This window comes from Poeciliopsis prolifica, unplaced genomic scaffold, assembly GCF_027474105.1.
Source record: "Poeciliopsis prolifica strain line A6 unplaced genomic scaffold, Auburn_PproV2 SCAFFOLD008, whole genome shotgun sequence".
Taxonomy (NCBI): domain Eukaryota; kingdom Metazoa; phylum Chordata; class Actinopteri; order Cyprinodontiformes; family Poeciliidae; genus Poeciliopsis; species Poeciliopsis prolifica.
Genome location: NW_026562383.1, coordinates 14,257,501 through 14,279,911, shown reverse-complemented (window position 1 = coordinate 14,279,911; position 22,411 = coordinate 14,257,501). Strand labels below are relative to the sequence as shown.

General features: G+C 38.8%; 1 protein-coding gene across 1 annotated transcript in view; it reads left to right on the top strand.

The window, feature by feature from the left end:
• LOC129361800 (voltage-dependent R-type calcium channel subunit alpha-1E-like) overlaps positions 1-22,411 on the top strand; it is a 58,346-nt gene that overhangs the window by 122 nt on the left and 35,813 nt on the right. The window contains 4 exon segments of the mRNA XM_055032910.1: positions 2,305-2,750; positions 9,387-9,650; positions 14,831-14,936; positions 15,304-15,443. Of these exon segments, the coding sequence (XP_054888885.1) occupies positions 2,344-2,750; positions 9,387-9,650; positions 14,831-14,936; positions 15,304-15,443 (917 nt within the window). The 5' untranslated portion in view covers positions 2,305-2,343.

The following is a 22,411-nucleotide window of genomic DNA, read 5'->3' as shown; positions in this document are numbered from 1 at the left end:
ATTGTTTATAGATTCACTGTTATATACATCTCTCTCTATATATATTTTTTTAATGTTTCCCTATTTTGTCGCAGGGAGCGCTTCAATCCTCCAGTGTGCATTTTAGCAATCTGTTTCCATACTTCTGAGTGCTGCTTTGTTTCTCCCTCCTCCACTCTCCTGCGCGTCAAACACTTAACTCCACAGGAATAAAGAAGCGGCAGCCTAATTAACAATACCCGTTAACTGGCTAGTTAATGCATTTCCAAGGCGGTTGTCGACGTGCGGCTGACGTGAACAAATTGGAGGAAAGGGGGCGCCTGTTGTTTTAGTGGGCGCCCATTGAAGGAGATCACAGCCTGAAATTTGAATAAATAAATGCATATAAATAAACAAGAACTCCTCCACAGAGGTGTTTCCGATTGAACAGATAATAACATTTAACAACCATGTAAAAACTGTGTTTTTAGTCTTGTTTGAATAGGTCTGTCAGATGTGAGGGATCCACCCTTCCTCTTGTGTAGTTTATAGCCTGTTGATATAAGCAGCCTTGACCTTTAATTGCCCCTCATCCGAGGCTCCACAGCAGACTGATAAAACCACCTACAGCACCATCTTTTGTGCTGCCATCAAAGACATCCCACTGCCAGCATCATAAAGGTGCCATCAGACTGCCCTTCTAAATGTGTGCGCTGACCTTGCAGCCTCTGCCAGCTTTCATAGAGCCGCTTCTCCGGCATTGGAGGGCAGAGCTCAGCTCAGGCTGTGTCCGGTTCATGTCTGAGGAGCCCCTACCGCTGATGATGAGTCATCGAGCGCTTTTTTGCCTCGGCTTCTCCACACTCGGTCATCTTTCTTTCAGCTTCCAGCGGCCTTGTTCCGTCTGCCTCCTGACTGACCGGCTCTGTGCAAACTTGCTGTTTTCCAGCCTTTTGACACTCCATCTGACCCCCTCACAGTTCTCCGTCTCACTAAGAAATACACTTTGCAGGCAACAGAAAGAAAGAAAGAAAAAACATTTTTTTTTTTTTTTTTTTTATAGATTATGACTAAAAAAGACAAAACTCAAATCCAAATGTCAGCTGTTGATCCTCGGGCAAGCAACTCCTGTGTCTGAGAATCACAAAAATTATGAAGATTCATGAACTCCTTTTTGGTCAAATGTGTATAAGCAATAGAAAACTTGTTCTGGGTGAAACAAACTACGATTTGTTTGAAAGCAATATTGTCTTTCTAAGCAAAAAGTCACACATCTTGCCAGTTATTTAAGAGAGTGTAATTGTAATTTTATAGAAATGTAAATAGAGTAAACTGTTTTAGGCTTCTATTTTTTTAAAAATTGTTTTTAGCAATTTTAATGATTATGGCTTACAGGCGAGAGTGTCAGAAAATTAGAATACTACATTGGACAAATCAAAAATTTATGTTTCGAGTTCATAAATCATGCTACTGAAAAGTATGTACATTTCTATGTACTCTATACTCCACTTGCATGAATTACTGCATCAACACAGTTTTTATTGGTGGACAAAATTTAATCTAAAATCTGCATATTATTAACTTTAGACAGAAAAAAATTCTTCTCGGTTTTATAGAAACGTATTCCACTTGTTGACCGGTCTTATGGTTTACCAAATCACAATATATAGTATATTTATATAATTCCGGCATTGCTACCTGTTATGTTTTACCTGTTATGTTTTACATTTAAGCATTAAAACTAAGGACGCACCCAAAAGGTTCTGATTTTATCATGATCTGCCCGACAGACCTTTCTTATCTGCTTAAAGGAGGAAAAATGTTTTTAAACTCTACAGCACTGTCAGCAGATAAAAAAAGTCTCAACAACTAAATGAAGAAGTTGGTATGTGCACAACAACAGTACATTGTTTTACTGTCTAACACATCCAAGTGACATTAGGTAATTAGAGCTAAATACAGTGGAGTAGAAGCTACTCGTCTATCAATCATTAGCTGTTCTTTGAGAACAATTACAGCATTTCCACTCAATAAAATAATATGGATCTCTGAACTAAAAAGGAAAAAGAAACATTTATGCAGAATGTTTATGAATCTGTTTGAAAAGTTAATTAAAAACACAGGTAACAGGTCGTGGTGCAGACGAAAAGAAAAAAGTTGTGATTCTCTTAGCTCCACTTGGACCTCAATTTATTGCAGTCTCTTTGCAGGTTGCTGAAACATTTGAGTCTGGACCAAAATTGAAAGAGCCCTCCCCCCTCCCCCTCTGACTTATCAGTGTTTTACTAATTAGTGCTGGCATCTCACACTCGTCATCTTCTGCTTCTCTTTTCTTCCCATTTGTAGAATTATGGTGAACCTGCCAAACTCCTGATCCCTGCAGATATGCTCACCAGTTCCAACCAGTCCCTCTCCCTTTCCTTCACACCAACTCTCCACTCTCCATCACACCGTGGACGCACTCATGTCCAGTCCTCCCTGTCCCTGCCGGAGCCTGAGGACTGGAGGAGGCCCATCTCGCCGGCCCGTCCTGGCCTGGCTCAGGGGGCTCGCTCCTGCTCCCTGCAGGTCCCCCACGGCGGTCCTGAGAACATTGGCTTGCCCCCTCGTGCAGCCAGTTTCGACGTGCCCTACAGTCAGGATGACGGCTCGTCTGATCAGGGCTCGGGGTCCCTCAGCCCTCACACCGCACTGCGGCGGCGCGGGGGTCTTGTGGAGCAGAAGGACATCATTATGGCCCACCAAGCTCACAAAATACAGAGCACACCACAAGCCCGCAGGAAGGAGTGGGAGTAAGTATAAAAGAGCTTCCAATTCAAAGGATTCCTTTTAAACTGCGCATGTAAAGATGATAAATCTGCAAGGAGTACAATAAAAGCCTCATAGCAAGAAAAAAAAAATTCACAAGGATAATACATGTTTTTTTTGTATTAACCTGTAAATTACGGCTTTGTGGAGACAGATTTGGTCAAAAACGTGATCTGGGACTTGTCAACAAAAAGCTTCTTTATGGCAGCCCAGTTCCATGTTTCTAAAAAGACCTAAATGTGAGCAGGCATGAATAATGAAAGGACTGCTGAGCTGGAAATACAATGTAAGCCAGGACTGACAGTAATAATTACATCTGCAACTCCTGCTGCGGCGTGTCTGTCTGTCATCAAAATAGAAGATGTGACACGTTACAGCCTCAGCAGATACTTAATACACCAAGACATTTCCATGTTTACTAAAGCTGTGGCAATTAATTGGTTATTTTATGACTAAGTTACTCTGACAGCAATTTTAAATATGTTTTTATCTAATAGTTTTGGGTCTATGAGTATCTTTTTTTCTTCTGCAGCACAAAATAGTAGGAGAAAAGTGAAGCATTTCGAGTGTTGGTGGAGAACAAAACCGGATGCAATCGACTAGACAGAAATTCAAATTTAAATGAATACTAATAATATTGCTTCTGTGCCTGAAGAAAAGTAATTTTCCTACAAAACTATATTGATTTAATCAGCCGGCCTCCTCCTTTGCTTCTAATAGTAATGACATTCACATCACAATTAAGATGATGAATTTTTAATATTATAATTAATAAGAATACTCTCAGGAAAACTAATGATTTTGCTGATTCCGCTGTGTGTGGAATCAAGTTCATTATTACATATGAACAATATGTAAATAATTGTTACACAAGAGGCATAAAATTGTTGAAATTGTCTTGTTATGATCTGGTGATTCCTGGGGATTTTTCTGTGGTTTTAATGAAATGAAAGTGAAATAGTACATGAGTATTGGATTGTGGTGCACAGAATTACAATTCAACTTAGAGCTAAACATACATTTTACATTTTATCTTAATTTTATCTGATGTAGTTATTTGTACGTATATGAGATGCAGCTAATGATTTTTGTTTTAGATTCAGTGCACTTTTTGAATGGCTTTGCATTTCTATGTCTTAAACTTATTATTTGTGATGACGCCACTGTCATGGTCAAATTTGCAGACATGTTTCTGAAGACATAAGGTTTTACGTTACTCCAGGCACGATCTCATACTCCTGCCACACTTTTAAGTGTCTCAAATTAGCTGATGCATTCACAAACCACTATGCTTTTAATTTTTTCTGTTCAGAAACACCCACAAAATATTTATTCTGGAGCTTTAAATCATCTCAACATGTCATTTAAGACCATGCAAACAGTCAGCTATTTTAAGCCATTTTGTTGCAGCTTTTTATTTCACGCCTTTGTTAGTGTCATCTTGATATTGGAGCGGCTTATTTTTGTTCAGACTTTTGAAAGCATTTTTACACTTGTCATTTTGTCACATTTCAACCACTAATTTCAATATAGTTTATTGCGATTGTATGAAATTATGATACACCAAAACAAACGAGTCTATATTTGTGAATTGGTAGAAAGTTAATGTGATGTTCTCAGAAATTTTTGCAAGTAAAATTCTTAAATGTGGGGTGTGCATTGGTATTCAGCTTCCTTGACCCAGGACTTTGAAGAACACCGCTATCACAACTGCAGATGTTGCAGGTTGTGCCTCTATCAGCTTTATATGTACACAATGATATTTGCCCATTTGTCTTTGGAAAATAGCACAAGTTCAATCAAATTTGATGAACATCTTTGTACACATTTTTTGAACATCTTGCCACAGATTCCTGACTGGATTGAGATCAGATTTAATTGATGAATTTACTGTGATCTAGACCAGTATGTGCATTTTTGGTTGTTTGTTAAGAGGCATTGGGCTGTTGCAAGCTGATTCTGGTCTCTTATGTCTGAAGCACATTCTTCCTAATATTGCATGTTTCCCTTAATATGATTTAAAATCTGCATATGGGACTTGTTTTAACTTCCTTTTTGGACCATGTAGCCTTTTAACATTTTAGAATTACTACGTTGTGTTGGTTTCTCACATAAAATCCAAATAATAGAGTGTAAGGGGAGTGTTGTGAGGCATTGTACATTCACAAATAGGTTAGATCTGATCACCTGCAATGTTGTGACTTTGCAATAAACGCACCAATTGTATATGTTTTGTCATTTTAAACATAATCCATCCCACATTTTAGAGTTGATTCAGAAATATTTTTCAGTGCGATGTGCTTCAAGCATCGCTTTTCTCAGTTCCTCATTTGTCATATTTGCTGGCATCATGCTCAAATTCAAGAGACTTTGTCTCTCGTTCTTTAAATAAAACAAGACACCCACTCACATACAATTGGCATATCACAGAACTGACTCCAATTTCATCTGAAAAATAACCAGCAATACGACAGCAACATCCAGATTGTTAATGCTGAACCCTTTTTACTTTTGAAAAAAAAAAGATTCAAAATTACTTTTTTCTTCTTACTATCTTAGACGTGTTTTCATATATTTCTCATGTATTCTTAAACGTGCAAGTGACAACTGCATTTAAAATATTTTCCACATCATATTTTGTGAAATAGTACGTATGCCTGTGTTTGCTTTTCTTTGTTATTGTCAAATCAATTCTGACCACTTTTTTGTCTTCAGTTTGTCTGGTCAGAAATCTTATGGTGTAATTAATGGTGGAGCTCTTCACGCTGACCTGTGAACCTCTGAACTCTGGAGCGGCAGCGGTTTGATTGTCTACCTCTCACCACTTGAACGTGAAGAGGCGCTTTGTCAGTGCAATATCCAGTCAACCAACACAACAACCCCTCCTCCCTTCTTCTTCTTCTCTTCCGCTTTTTATTTACTGAGCTCCTCTCTATATCCATTTTATTACTGTGCACTATTGTTAGGCCTGTGTCCTTCACAAGCTGCAACACATATAAAAATAAAATGTATCAAAATAGAGGATTAATGTAATTTTTTGAGGGGAAGCTTTATAAATGTATTGTGGATATTTGTCCATTAGGGGATGCTAGGGAATCAAAGTAGAGCTGATGTGTGTGATGAAGTAAGCAAGCAGTAGAGTTTCTGAATGCTGGTGAGCTTCGTCTCAGAATGTTAAAAGGCTATTAACACTCCTTAATGGGTAATGTGACATGTTTGTAGAGTCAACGATTGAATGTGTGAGATTTTTTTCCCCCCTCTCTCTCACAGGCCTGTTAATTGAGATTTATCCACATTATTCCAACATTCTGACCCAAATTTGTGTGTCACTAAACAAATTTGGACTCTCGTTAAGAAATGTGTTACCAGTTATGTAAATATGCAACATAAACCGACACGGCTTCGCGCCAATCTGCGGCGATATAAGAAGCCATTATTAGACGAATCAAACTGACATAACTCAGAAGAGAGAGTGTCTGTTGCTAGGGAACAGAGAGAAAAATAAAATGCTAAAACCACTCCAGTGTTGGGTGAAAGCCTGTCTGCAATTATATAAATGCCCTTCAGAGCTCTGGCACAAAGTGCCATTAACGTTTCAGCTCTCGATGCATGTCACCTGCAGCCAAACGTCCTCAGCCTTCCCCTCTGCATGCATGATGTTTAAGATGTGACTCTTTGCTGCTTATTTGACCCAAATGTAAAACTGCACATCTATTTTAGCTGTGGCAGCAGACTTAATCTTTCTCAAAGTTTGGTAAGGCCCCGTGTAAATTTATTAAAGCTTTTGTGCTCGCTTAACGGTGCTATTTTTGTACTTCTCTGAGTAGGCTGCAAACAAAAGCCAAACAGTCTTAAAGCAGGCTGCACCTGGTCATCTGCATACTGTTGTTTGGAGCATCAGTGTGGCGACGGTGCTGCGCACAAGTCTGTCAGCTTCCTCCCCGCAAGATGTCCAGTGACCCCGGTTGGGAGGTGTGCTCGTGTTTGTGTGTTGGGAGAAGCAGATTTCTGTAGGATGAGGTTGCTCTATTGTGCAACATGGCTTTTGTTGGCAGAAATGAAAAGAAAGAAGCAGGAATTCAAGAGAGCTATGTAGCTATGGAAACAACAGCAAAAGAGAGAGCTGGAGACACGAGTGCGGGGAGAGATATGTGCTTTTGGCAGAGATGGACCAATATTTCTGTAAGGCAACACATGAGATGTTTTTAGTTTATTTTTTATTTTTTGTAATGAGGGCTTGCAAAAAAAATATTCACACCCATAATCTATATTTGCTCTCTTTACAACCAGAACCTTTATGTGTTATATTGGGATTTTTCTTTGTTTGATAGACCTGCGCAGATTATGGCTTAATTGTCATGTGGAAGGAAACATTTTTTCTTATTTTGTTAGGAATAGTTCACATTCATACACGCTGTCTCACTGAGCCACAGAGCCAGGTTTCCCTAGATATGTCTTTTCCAGTTTTACACTTGTTGAAACTTCACAATACAGACTAAGCACATACAGATTGGACAGAGGGAGTCTTTGTGCATCACGTTGTCTCCTGCAGTCTTTAAAATATTTTCTTCTAGAATTTTCTTCCATCTTTTGTTCCTGCAGAAGAAAAAATGTCTCCTTAGCATGAGCCCGCCACCACCATGTCTTGCAGTGGAGCAGGTGTATTCAAAACAATGTTCTTGGCTGGTTTTTCACTTTACATGTTGCTTTGAAAATTAGTAAAATAATTCAATTTTGATCTCTTTAGACCAGAGTGTCTTTTTTGAGTTTCACGTCTTTCTTTCAAAAATGGCTCTTTTCCTGCTGCTGTTTCATAATAGCCAGATTTGCGGACTGCATGACTAATAGCTGTTCTGTCAACATGTTCTTCTGTCTAAGCTATGTATCTCTGTAGTCCAGCCAAAGTTACCATGAGATTCCTGGGATTTTTAATTTTTTTAATCATTATCCTCTTTGCCGTACTTGTCAAATTAAGTCTTTGGAGATACTTTGTTAGGTTGCAAGGGACTATAAATTTTACCATAAAGTAGAAATCAATCAGGATTTTATATACTTGTGTATAATAAGTCTTGCATGAAGTGACACTCCAATCTGGTTCCAGTACAAGAAAGAGCAGCAAACAGAAGTCTTTTCTGAAACGTTCAGAGATCCTGTTCAGTCTTTTCTCTTTCCACATCTCAACCTGGTTGCCAAGTGAGGTTTTGTCACTGTTCTTTTCCCCTTGTCTTCACCGTCCCTCGCTGCCTGTCTGCACAGTCGGACCCATCAATCAGCTTTTGACCTGAAAAATTGAGCTAGGATTTCAAGGTGACTAATGCCATCATTGATTGTTATCATCAAAAGAGAGAGAAAAAAATGTCAGCGTCAGCTGAATAATCTGTCTGTGGGGGTTGAAGTGGTCATCTTCAGTAAAACGCTGGGGGGTGGGGAGGGCAGCAGATGGAGTGAGAGCACCCAGTCGCCTAATGAGGTCTCACTTGTGGCAGGGAGTGAAAAAGACCCTGCTTTCTTCTGTTTTCCCTCAAAAAAAGGGAGAGGCCCTAAGATCTATTTCATGTTCTATTTTTACCCTTGACTTTTAATCCAATATTAGCACAATGGCCCAGTTTTCACATGTTGCAACAGTCTGCCACTGTTAAAGGAGAGATGACAACACTGTCTGTCAGGCGGCCAAAAATGTTCCTATGGAGGAACAAGCCGCTTATCTCTCTGTGCATTATTTTGTACATAGTTTGATTTTGATTTCACACATCTTTTCTTTTCCCACAGCTCCCACCAGCAGCTTTACATAATTGTGTTTTGAACCCACACAGCCTGCTGTATATAGTCACTTTTTTGTTGTTTTGGAGGATGTGTTTTTGTTCATCCTCAACAAACTAATTGCTATGGTAACTAAATGCACGTCCCTCCTTTCCAGCAGCTTCCATTCAGATGAATTTTGAAATGTCCACGAAGTGCCGCGCTGTGGGAGGGGACAGGCGGTGCTTTATGCGCTCCTGGTTGATGATTTTCCCCCCCCTCCCTCCTCCTTTCCAGTAGGTGATCAGTTCAGACGCGAAAGACTCTTCAAGAGATGAGGCAAACTGGCTTATTTTTCCAGAAGTTAATCACAGCGGGAAGATGCGTAAAGTTTTGAAAAACGAGTCTCGGAACTCTCCATCTGATGGGCATGTCGTAGTTTTTGTTTCCCGCGCTTTGCCAATTCACTACCGGCTTGGATGTTGGTAGAAGATTACAACTTCAGTGGATTTTTTTTTCTCTCTCTTTTTTTTGTTTCGTCCTATAAACTGCCCTAGTTAGAGAGGCGCGCACATTAAAAGTTGTTCAGAGCTGATCGTTGCGCGCTGAAACTGTTGGTTTCTTTGCTGCCTTGATTTGATTCATGGAAGATTTTTCAGAAAATTGAAGCAGCTGAATGGTATAATAGTTTGTTTTTTCGCCTTGAGGAGATGAAGTGAGAGGATTGTGCAACTTGTAAAGGAATCTTACAGCTCGAAAAGCTGACAGCGGACGAAAGGTGGAAGATCTCTGCAACGTTTGCACGTCTCCTTGTAAGTAAGACTGTCTAAATCGGTTGACTCCTTATTTATATATATTTTTTTTATTTCACTGCACCGCAGAATGGCTCGGTTCGGAGACGAGTCCGCTCCCGCCACGGTGGACTCCGGGGAGGGCGACTTGGAGCGCGGTGGCGACGGGCAGGACGCCGCGTCCGGCGGGCTGACCGCTTCCATGAAGCAAGCCAAAGCGCAGCGGGCCCGGACCATGGCTCTGTACAACCCCGTCCCTCACCGGCAGAACTGCCTCACCGTCAACAGGTCGCTCTTTATATTTGCAGAGGACAATATCATTAGGAAATATGCCAGGCGGATAATAGAGTGGCCATATCCTTCCATTAAAAGCATGATTTGCGTTTTGAAATGTTTGTTTGTTTGTTTGTTTCTTTTTTAAGAAGTTGTTGCTGCCAGTCGCTGTCAGTTCAGAACCACAGACAGCGAAGTTTTCTTTTTTTTCCCCTCTTTTTCTTTGTCAAAGTCTCTTGGTTCTGTTTGCTGAGCTTGTGTCTTCTCCACGATAACGACTCCGATTTAGTGAAATATTAATAATAATAATAATAATACAAATTCACGTTCATATGTTGCTGTGCAACTTCCTCTGCGCTGGTTCTGGCAGAAAACAGGAAGCGAGTGTGTGATGATCATTAAAGGCAGCTCTGCTCACTGTGGGGGAGTCATGTAGGCACATCTCTGCTGCCTTAGTGCTCATTGGAATATGAACCTGGCCGTGAGTAGGAGTCAGTTCAAATTCAGCAGGGAGCGCTTCTCTGGTTCCCTGCTGTAGTGCTGGCAAGCCGCTTCCCTTTCTTCGCAAAGCTTTCCAAGAAATTTGTCTTGTCATTGAGCATCATGCGCACAATTCAGCAACAACAACAAGATGACAAAAGACGCTTGCTTGGGCTTCCTTTCTGTTTTTGTCCTCAAGAGCCTGTTAGAGGATCAGTTCCTTGCACCATCAGCTCGGCAGCACCGCTCTGCTGCCATATCTGCCCACCTCTCCTCCTGCCTCACACCCCCTCCAGAACGCCGTGCCAGTCTCCCACAGTTACCTAACCACATGCTCTCTGTGGGCGTGTGGGAGTCGGGAGAGAGAGTGGTCAACACTGGCTGGCCACTGATGGGTGCATCAGCAGAGGCAGAGGTGCAGCGCAGTGCATGTGTGGGAGAGAAAATGGCCAGTGTAGTAATTTGGTGGCTGTGAAAACAGCACGTGTCAGAGTGTTGACTGGGTGAGACCTGAGACGTCCAAAAATCTGAGAATGTGGGTGCAAAACAAATCCCTGTGAATATTTACAAGTCAAGTAACGCTGGTTTGTTGCACTCTTCTATCAGAGAATTCAGCAAGTCGCTGGGTTGTTGTAAATTTATTGGTCAAGGGAAGCCACACTCGCATGTGAAAAATAGCACATTGAGAAGTATCCAGATCCCTGGGAAACCAAAAGAGTAATGTGTTTTACTCATAGTGCTAATAATGTTTGGACTCTTATACAAAACAAAATGTCTGAGTTGTTTGACTTCAGTCAGTGTTGACAGAGATTATTTGTTATTATTATTTATTCTGCAGGAATAAATAATGCATTACACCACCACCGCGTTAATTTGTTTTTTTCTTATTGAATGCAATAAATTAATCCTTAGAGTCTTTAAGGAAAACAGCACAAACAATTGTACCATCACATGGTACAATTGCAATTGTGAAGTGGAAGAACGGGATAAATGATTTTCAACATTTTCCGAAATAGAAATCTGACAAAATATAGTGTGAGTTTTCATTCAACCCTTTGAGTCATTGTGTTTTAAAACCACCTTTGACCGCAGTTCTAACTGTATGTTAGTATTTTAGGTTTGTGCTGACTCGCCTTTCCTTTCTTACCAGATTTTCTGTCCCTGCTAAAGAAAAACCTCCCCACACCATAATGCTGCCACCACCATGTTTCACAGGGGGGGACATTGCGTTAAGAAGTGAGACACAGTGTTATTTTAAAACAACATTTTTCGCTTCATGTGTAGAGAAAAAAAGTTCAGTTTTGGTCTCGTCTAGCCAGAGTAGCCTTTTCACATGTTGCTGTGTCTCCTATACAGCTTGCGACAAACTTTAGGCTGCTGTCTTTCTGAAGCTGGTTTTATTGTTTCCAGTTTTCTACAAAGACCAGATTTGTTGGCAGCTCATGTCTTGTCCCACACAGAGATGATCTCCCATGAACTGAGGATTTCTGCAGATCCTCCCAGGTTACTGTGAACCTCTTGGTTGTTGCTCTCTTGGCCTGGTCTATCATTTTAGGTAGACATTTATGTCCTGGTAGATTTGCCGTTGTGCCATTATCTTTCTATTTCCATGGAGTAGACCGGAAAGTGCTCCATTTAATGTCCAAAGTTTAAAATGTTTTTTAAGCCTCGTCCTCTATGTCTGACCTTTAAATAATAATAAAAAAAGAAAAGAAAAAAACACACTGAAATAAATATGAATGCTTTTGCCAGGCACCATATATCAATTATATTTGGCAGCAATATGTTTGATACATTTAGTGTAATTATTATATTTAGTTATTAATGTTTTTTCTAACACAGAAAACCTTGTTTCCATTTGTTTGGACTACAAAGTTGTGACTAATTTAAAGTCAATTAATTGCTGTCAAGTATAAGAGATAATACATAATAAATCTTCAGCAAAAGACTAAGGAAGTTTACTTTAATTGATTGTAATAAACCATGTTAATATGTAATCAGTTTCAGAAGACAAAACTAATTTTCTGGTCATCTGAACATGTTTGGACTCTTATACAAAACAAAATGTCTGAGTTGTTTGACTTCAGTCAGTGTTGACAGAGATTATTCGTTATTATTATTTATTCTGCAGGAATAAATAATGCATTACACCACCACCGCGTTAATTTGTTTTTTTCTTATTGAATGCAATAAATTAATCCTTACAGTCTTTAAGGAAAACAGCACAAACAAATACGCACCAGAACAAGGAAGAAAAATCCAAAGATCACCTCAGACCAGTTGAGGAAGTCAGTAGATATAATTAAAAAAAAAAAAAAAACAACCTTTATTATTGTTGTCTCTGTACTTTACTAAAATAGTTATTCTGATCCATAATAAGTATTTACTTTTTCGCTACAAGCACAATCTTTAATGTATTTTACTCAAACTTTTCAAGACAAACTGGAGTAAAATAAAGGATGATTACAAAGTAGCAGAAAAAATGATGATTTGATGATAGTGATTGTTTTCAAAATGTTTCTAAATAAAAACAAATCTGTAAAAGTTGGCCTGCACTTAGCCCTCTGCACCCTGAGGTGAAGGTACACAGCACAAGCCTGATTGTTGGGCGGGTTGAAAACATCAGTTCATAAAGAGAGGCAATAAAAAATATCTGAAACTTTGAACATCTTGCAGAGCACAGATCGATCAGTAATTGTAAAATACAAAGAATGTAACACAAATGTTGAGAAATGGCTGTCTACCAGGAAATAAGCTGCAGGAAAGAAGCATGAACTATATTATAGGAGCTGCAGAGGTCCATAGCTCAGATAGGAGAATCTGTTAGTGGTGAGCTCTACTAGTCTGGACTTCTTTAAAGAGTGACAAGAACATCATTGCTAAAAGAAAGAAACCCATACGATTCTCATACAAAACAAGATGTCTGAGATGTTTGACTTCAGTTTGTCATGAGCCATGTAGGGTTCTCTAAACACATGTGGAGGAAGGCGCTTTCCTCAGAGACCACACTGAACTGGACTTTCAGGTGTACATCCCAAATGGTAAATATGGGGAAGGAAAACACTGCTGCATACTGAACATGTCATTCTGACCATAACAAATAGTAGTAGAAGTATGATACTGTCACAAGACTTTCTTTCAGCGGGGTCAGGAACACTTCATGATGAATGGCAAGATAGAGGGGGCTAAATGAAGGGCTATCTGGGAAGAGAACCCATTAGAAGCTGCAAAAAACTTTGAACTTTGGTGAAGGTTTATCTTCCAGCAGGACAGTGGCCCTTAATGTGCAGCAAAAGCTGCAATGGAAAGGTTCGGATCCATCCAAACCAGACCCAGTTGTTATTTGACCCGAAATTTAAAACGTTTTCATTTTTAGTTTACTGTTTGTTGCTTTATGTTGGTCTATCAGATAAGATATAAAAATATGTGAAAAAAGTTAAAAGAGTATTAATAATTTTACAGGACTACATGTTAGTTTAGAAAAATGGAAATGTGGTTCGTGATAAAAGGGCCAAAACCTTTAAATATATGAAAACAGGTGGTAGTTATCAAGACCGAGGAGGAGATTAATGATGGATCAACTGAGTGAGAAGTATTTGCATCATTATCTATTTCCAACTACTTTCTGATCCTAACACTGTCAATGTGAGTCGTTATGTGTCTCGGAGGACCCCATCTAAGCTCTTCTCCTTGAGTCAGTGACCCCATTTCGCTCTTAGCAGGAAAATTAATAACGAGCAGCACATCCCTCTCGGGAACTCTGGTGAACTGAATGTCACAAATGTTGGGGCTTAAATAGTTTATGCCACTTAACACATGTACATGTGTTGCTCTCCAGAGGCCAGTGAAATCTCAGTTCTTTAGTGGTTCTGTATTATCTGGCATCTTAAAAGAATTTGCTCAAAATGTGTCTTATAACTTTGGAAGTTGGGAGTGGCAAACCCTCTTGCTATGCTTTAAAAGAGAAACACATGTAACAATGTGTTCATTAGGACTGCAATTATAATGGACATGTTTGTTTATTCTTTGCCGTCAGAAAAAATAATTAAAGCTTACCAGATGCAATTGAAAAATACTCAGAAGCTTGTGGACTCTTTGAGCTACAATTACCAATTACATCAGTGTAGATTTACACTAAGATGAAATGAGGAAACATATTTGCGAGTATTACCCGAGTGACACATTGGTGGATAAGTGCAGTGTTTTCATAATTTCGGCTTTCAACAGTAAATGAATTCAGTTCCTGTCTCTGTTCAGACACTTGTAACCCTGTATGCATCTTAGAAGTTTTAATTAAAACCTTAGTCTCTTTGCCAGAAGACACACAATCTTTGAAGACTTGTGATGCAGCAACAGTAAGCTGGACAAATAAAGGCTTCAGCCTGCTGTCATGTCAGCTATTGGAACAGAAAGAAACCTCAGTTGTTTTCTGTACTTTGTGCAGTTACACCGTCAGGCCAAGGTGACTTCACAGCACACTTGTTCCCTCCCTAACCTGCTCTTCTTTCTCTTCATAAAAAGCACTTTTAAAAGCATGTTGCCATGGATACTTTGCAGTCTCTGTAACAGACTGCCTTCAATTGAAGGAAAAATGTACCATAGTGGTACTTCATCCATCACACAATAAAATTTTCCCCCCATTTTCCACTAAATAATATGTTTTGAATACATTTAGTGAGCATTGCTAACTTGACTGTTTTTCTCTGTTTTTCATGTTTGTTTTTTTTTCTGTTTTTGTCCTGTTTTGATAAAAGAACTTTCCTTAACCTCATGACCTTTACGCCTTTCGAGTACATGATTCTGGCTACCATCACTGCTAACTGTGTTGTCTTGGCCTTGGAGCAGCATCTCCCTGGAGAAGATAAGACCCCCATGGCAAAGAGGCTGGTGAGGAAGAATTTTGGTTTAATCATGGTTTTCTGGAATCAGAGGGAGTTAAAAACAACTGGAGAAAAAGAAATGAAACTGGCCATTTTGAATAGGTGAAGTCGAGCTATGTGTTGATGAGTTGACAATTTTCCTTTTTATTCCTGATGAATTTGAAGGGAATTAAAAGACATCCCATAATTATTTCTGGCAACACACAGGGTGAAACTTTATATTATTAACATAATATTTGCATGAGTCCAAACAAAGATAGTTTCTATGAGTACATGGTAAATTTCATCAACATGCCATGCTTTATTCTGTAACTATAGATTTAGTTTTTCTCGGAAGACCTTTCTGACATCTGCACTGACTTTCCTTCCCACAGGAAAAGACAGAACCTTACTTTATTGGGATATTCTGCTTTGAGGCCGGGATCAAGCTGGTTGCGCTTGGTTTTGTTTTCCATAAAGGGTCCTACCTGAGGAACGGGTGGAATGTCATGGACTTTATAGTCGTCCTCAGTGGGTGAGTCACATCAACCATTTTAACCAAAATCATGTTGAGAAATATTTCTTTTGGTGTTCATCTGGATGCCAAAAGGGACTAGAGAGGATGTTTTAAGAAAAGAAATAAACTTCTTGAGGAATCTCTGAACATGATGGTGCAACAAAGAATTTTATATGAAATCAAGAAAGTTTTTGGCAAGCTTGAGCATCGTTTTTATGACACATTCATGGAGAAGCAGAGCTTCTTCAGTCAGAAGTTTCTTCAAATTTGCTGTAATACAGACTGCTACAGGATATCCTTTCTGCCCATAGCCACACTATGTGAAGAATATTCATAACATGTGTTATGGCAACATTTAATTTACTTTCACATCAATAAAGCATTTTTAATTGAATTAAGTCATTAATTAAATAATTACATAAGGAAGAAGAAATAAAGAGTCTCATTCCTGTCGCTGCTTCAAGAATAGCACCATCATTGATCCATGATCCAAAAGAGTGGCCATTGGTAGACTTTAGTAATATTATTTCTTCTTTCTTCATCATAAGTGGAGTGTTTTGTGATGGATGAACACTTAGGATTTATATTAATCTCAAATAAATGCAATAAGGAAAAAATAAGATTCCAGAAAGACAACAAACCTAAATTGTGCCCCATGCAGTCAGCTCTGTGTGGCAGAGGACAACAAGAGGTTTTAGTAAAGTAATGCAATGCCAGCAGTGAATAAACATGCTTTTGATTTTCAAGGAATTTTTAAGCTTAGGTTTTCTTTTTCTATAAATGACAAGGGTATCTTTTGGGATGTAAGCTTTTTTTTTATTAAGAAATTAAATTAAAGTTAATATCTGGTTTGCTGTAAGAACAAACCTTAGAGCAGTATTTCTAAAGCTGTCCTTCATGTTTTAGATGTCTGTGGAAAACGCAGCTGATTCAGTTGGTCACGTTGCCTCCTCAGCATGCCATCAAGCACTGCAGATGCTTGTTGATCACACGTTCATTTAATGCAGGTGTGTGACAGCAGGGAAACTCCTTAGGCATTCAGAACCGTGTGTCCTTAAGATCAGGATTGAGAACGTTACTTTAGAGTAATGAGTCTCTACTGATATGTCTGATTAAGGTTTTCTGGTGAACTAAGATGTAACTCAGTTAAGAAATAAAACAACCTGAAGGGGTGTTTATTCGCCCGCCATCATACTTTCAACTTTTTTTCACTTTCTCGAGGCAATGATTAGCTAAGAGGCATTGCTTTCTCGGCTCTGATCTCTTTTTGTCAGTGGATTGAAAATTTCATAAACCATCACTCCAGTATTTTAACGAAAGGACTGGATCCACTTTGTTTTTATGATATGGATTCATTATTTTATTTTTTTTAGATTGCTTGCTCTTTTCTTCCTCACAGCTTTCACATGACTCTGCCCAGTTCCTGTCTGTGATTGGGTCCAACCCAGCAACAAAATTTCAAAATTTATAGTTGGTTAAAATGCCTCAGTGGCAAGCTCGAAAGTGTAACTGCGTTTTCAAAAGAACATTTACTAAAATGCCATAGGGGATGAGTTATGGTAAAAATAAGATTGTAAAAAGGCTACTAATGAAGTGGAGTGATGACTAAAATCAATCCATAAATCAACCCACATTCAAACCTATTTTATTTCTATAAGATGTAGCATGTGTCTTTGCTGAACTGAATGACTTGAAGGAAAATTATACTTCAGAGTTTAGATTCCATATAAAGGAACTTTTAATGTGAAAAAGGCTCCTTTTTATAGTGTGCATATGGATGATACTCCAGGGTCACAGATTTAATTTAAAACCACCTGAGCATGTGGCATGTAACCTTTCACTTGGTTAATAAATTAGTTAACAAGTGAGAGAAATATAACAAGTGTTGTTGAATATTAAGTGGCTCCCTTTTCTTCCAAGTCGCACTAGCCACTTAGCTAGATTCAACCTTTACCACACATTAGCAATATTTAATGACAGCTTTCTGTAATCTTTAAGTGGAAAAGATTATTGATGGGTTTTTTCTTGTTTTTAAATACTTACAAAAAGGCTAGAACCATGTCTTTGGCTCAGCCTTGTTTTTCATCCATTTGACTTAATGTCCTCATATCAGGGCATTTAAGCTTGAAAATGAATTGCTGTCATATTCTTGTTATACTTACTTTTAAAAAGAACTTAGTCATTATTTGTTTTTCCAGTGTGACATGCAGCCAGAGACAAGTCAGGATTGTGTCATGGTCCTGAAGGTTTGTGGAATCTGAATTGAAGCAATTTAAAACATTTCTATGATGTCTATGAAATGACTTGAAAACTGATTTCCAAAAAGTGTCAATTTCAGTTTCTAAATGGGCAAAACTGGAACCAATACACCCCCCAAAATGGTAAATTCATATATTTGACTATAGTTCTGCATTCAGCCAACATATTAAACATGCATTAAAAATGGATGGATTTAAAATTTAAAATGCTTTGATTTTTCACAAAAATTTCTAATATAATACTTCTTAACATATGTTAAGAAGTAGCCCTTAAACACAAATTTAATGAAAGTTTTTACACACACATTTTTACACATTTTATTGCATATGTTGGTATTTTTGGAAGTATGTCTAACTTCAAAGTCAGTATCAAACTTTTAGAGATGTTTTTAAATTAATACTCAGTAGCTGATTCCTCAATTAATTTAGTCAGAATTCATTTTTTTCAGTTTACCAGGCTGTGGCAGGTGAAGCAAAGGATTAATTTCAGACACCGATTGTCAAACTATGTTGGAGCATTCATGCATGTTCCGCCGCTAGTGTTGACGTTTATCAATATTTTTCACATGTGTGCTCATTCTGCAGCTGAGCGACCTCTAATGCGGACATGCCGCCACTCATGTCTGAGATATTCTTGTGAATTATTGACCTAGCTGCTGTGCATTCTTGTAGATTTATTTGTTCGTCATACTCGCTACATACATCTACAAGAAAACATGACACATAGGTGCAGAAAAAAGTGTGTTTACACGGTGCTGTCAGGCTCTGGAGTCAGAGGTAGGTGGGTGGATAAGTGGATTGGCGGTTGTATCTAAAACTCGCTCTGATTTGCCCCCAGCACCTCTGTGAATTCAATGTGAAAGAGGCGCCAGAGATGGCTCTCAAAAGCATAGAAAGAGCAGATGGATGAGGAAGAAGGGGCATAGAATTGAAGAGGTAGAAAATGGAAAATGGGAAGACAAATATGATGAGAGTGTTAATTTGTTCCATGTAGGACTGGCTGTAGTGAATTAATTGGGCTATGCTGCTTATTGTGCAGTATTCAAACATGCAGGGAGGATTGCTGTTGGCATCTTGACATTTCATTTCAATCTGACACCCACACCTTTCTTTTTCTGCGTGTTTCTTATTTCTCTTTCCTTCGTTTTCCCTTTCACTTTCTGTCTCTTACATAAAAAGGACATCGGCAGCACGTTTGTTGACCAGTGAATGCTGAACAGCTGGGTGGGTGAGAGATTTGCACAGAATTTACGTGACTGATGTCTTCAGGGCCTTTGAAAATATTGAGCTTATTTGGTACTTTCTGATTTGCTGTCAAAGTTTGAAGCAAGTAGCTCAACAAAGTCCAAGTCAGGCTTACTGTAAATTTGCTTCAGGCCACACAGCTAAATTTGATCCTCAGGTGCAACATACAGTTTAAAATTTAAAAATGACAAAAAATATGTTGGGGGCAGGCAAAGAACTACATTTCTGAACTAAGCTGTTCTTTAGCCTGCAAATAATTTCATCAAATTATTTAGCAAATAATTTCAGTATTATTTGCTAAATACTGAAATTTTTTTGGTACTTTTAAAACTTGAGACATGTTTGTCTGTATTTGCTAAATCAGATTTGAAAACACATTTGTTTGATGCAGCTGGAGTTGAACTAGTGTAATTTTTCCCTATAGTTTAGGCACCAGGCTAGGTTTTCAGTTGATTAATGGGACATGGCTTGATATTTTTACAACTTCACCTAAAAAAAGAACTATTTATAATATGTTAATAATCAAAACTTTAAATTGGCAAATTTGAAATTTGATTAGAAACATTTTGTAAAACTGATCAGCTTTTGCAATAATTTACAGAATCAGGCTTTGCTTTTGGCAGAGTTTCTGTTCATTCATCCTGGTACTATTGTATCATTGTTTCAGCAGGAGTACATGGTTGTTCAGCTTTCATGTTTCAACACATTAAATCTCTTGAGAATCATATAAGATATAGTAACTAGCAGGTTGATCACAGCCTGCTAGTTTCCAAAGGAGGCAATCTGTTCTTTCTTCCTTCAGGCTTGTAAAAATTGAGTGTTTCTGAAAATAGAAATCTGACTTGGATTAACACTTTAAGGCCAATAGAGCGAGTTGTGTAACAGTTTGATGGAGTCGAAGGAAACTTTTGCTGGCAGAGGCTAGTACGTTATGTCAAAAAATTTAAGCAGTGCTTGGTATTTTTCAGTAGCTATCACAAGGTTGGAGCAAACAAGAATAGAGATTTTAATCTCTGGGCAGTTTAGAGAGATTTTCTAGAGTCTTGAATACTCTCTTTGTTTTTTCTCTTCCCTTTACACCAACAAGTTTTCTATAAGATTAAGATTTGGTGAGTGCGATGGTCCTACAGAGTATCCCTTTCATATTTAATGTTACCTTGTATTTCAAAGAGTTTAGGACGACTAGTCTGGTTCTTCTCCTGGCCCAAGTGATGCAGGTACCGTGCAGTTGAGCTGGGCCAAAAGGTGAAGCTCTCAATTTATTGATTGAGCTAAGTTCCTACTCTCTTCAATGGTCATGAGTTTTGGATATTGACCAAATGAATGAGATTGTTGATATGAGTGGGCAGAATAGGTTTTCTCCACAGGGAGTGTTTGCATTTGCGCTTGCGCCAGTCTGATCAAGATAGACCAGTGATCTACTTTGTAAAGAGCTACACAGCAATTTGACAGGAATGTTATGAGTGAGACAGGAAGTGAGTCACAGAGGCGGTCTGCAGAGGAACTGTTGTGTAGGATCCTTAGTGTCATGTAGGAATCTGGTCAAAGTGTGAAAAGTGGGACACAAATGGTACGTTTTGGATCTAAGAATTGCCAACTCATAGTCTACACCTATGACATGCTAAAAGACATAAGTATAACTGGAGCTTTCCCTATAATGCACTACTTGACAAGTATTACAATATACGACAACAACAACAATAAAATTTTGGATGAAAGTTTTTGCAGACTTTGTCCAAAACAAATATAACTGAGAGAATTAATTGTCAATTAATGTCAATATCTATCTCAGCCCGAATTCAGTAATTGCCATGACAGTTAACGCTATGAAATGAGGAAAAGTCTTCAAATGATCAACTTATTAATTTAGTGGTCATGCTAAGTTATTCTTATAGACTCAAGAGTTGAAGTCAGGTTCCTTGCTTGTGACTGAAATCATGTCACTTACAGTAATAAAATGCACAAACTCGTCAGTATGCTCTCTGTAGCTCACAAATTTTCTACCTTGTTATCGTTCCAGTTGTGGCTGGAATTGGCAACAGACGACCTGATTTCCTGCCACCTATCTGACACAATTTTTTTTTTTTTTTTTGAGGGGGGGAAGCACAGATGCTGCTTCCCTCCACTCACTCACTGTCTCAAACGCACACACTCACTCGACACACACACACATGCATACTCTTACTCCAGTAGCCCAGTACAAGTAAGTCAGACTTAAAAGAAAACACACATGTGTGAGTGGAGGCCAGCTGGGAGTAAAATCGAGGCCACTGGGCCAGTGCTGGCGGCATTCATTCCGTTTCATATTAATAAATTGCTAGAAGCAAATCTGCTGGGACAAAGAGCTCAATTAAAACCCTTAATCTGACTGAAGAATGTGTAGCAAAAAAATGACCTCAGCTGTGACAACTTACCCACAATCCAATTTATATCGGTGGAATCGTTAAGATGGTCGATTATACCCTGCGGCTAACAGACTGGCACAGGTGGATTTGATGCTTTGATTAGCAGTGAAATGGCCCCCTAATGACTTGCGTGTGTTTGTGTGTGTGTATGGTGCTCCAAGATTGCAGTTAGTGATTATTGCCAGTGAACTCACCGCCCTCCTGTTGGTGGATTAATTTCGGTAACTCCCTCATCAGACCTAATAATATTGATCCCAGCTGTACGTACACATTTCTGTGGCGAGTCTGTGTGTGTTAGCCATCTATTATGCTGTGTGAAGGATATCAGGTTGTAGTGTGATACTCTGTTAAAATTGTTGCTCTTTAGACAGGATGAATAATAAAATTGGGTGGGAGTTGGGAGTGATTCATGGGCCATCTGGTACAAAGAGCGACACACAGGACTGAGACAGCTACATGCATGAGTAGCTTAACTAATTGGAAAATTCAAATTCACACTTTCTATGTTCAGTGCATTTACACACATGCAGTCACGTCAATTTAAATATCAGCAGGCGTTACAGAAGTGCAGTTTTGTATTTGGATTTGTTCCAAATAATTTTTTTCTACTTTTTTACCATCCACTTGCTTCTTCTGGTGGATTTGTTTCGTTGTTCTGGTTGCTAGTTTCTATAATAAACTGAAGACGTTTTAATCCAGATTATTTTTTTTGTCTGTGACACAGTTGACTTAACATTAGACAATACTAAGTAGACTGTACCACATTTAATAAATTCCAAGCTACATAAAGTTGTATTTAATAAATTTAATCCATCCATTTTTTAACACCCTTGTCCCTAGTGGGGTTGGGAGGTGCTGGTGAGTTTCTACAGCCTCCGGGCGAGAGGCGGGGTCACCCTGGACAGGTCGCCAGTCTGTCGCAGGGCAACATAGAGACAGACAGGACAAACAACCATGCACACACACCAAGAGAGACCAATTAACCTAACAGTCATGTTTTTGGACTGTGCGAGGAAGCTGGAGTACCTGGAGAGAACCCACACATGCATAGGGAGAACATGCAACTTAGACCCAGGGC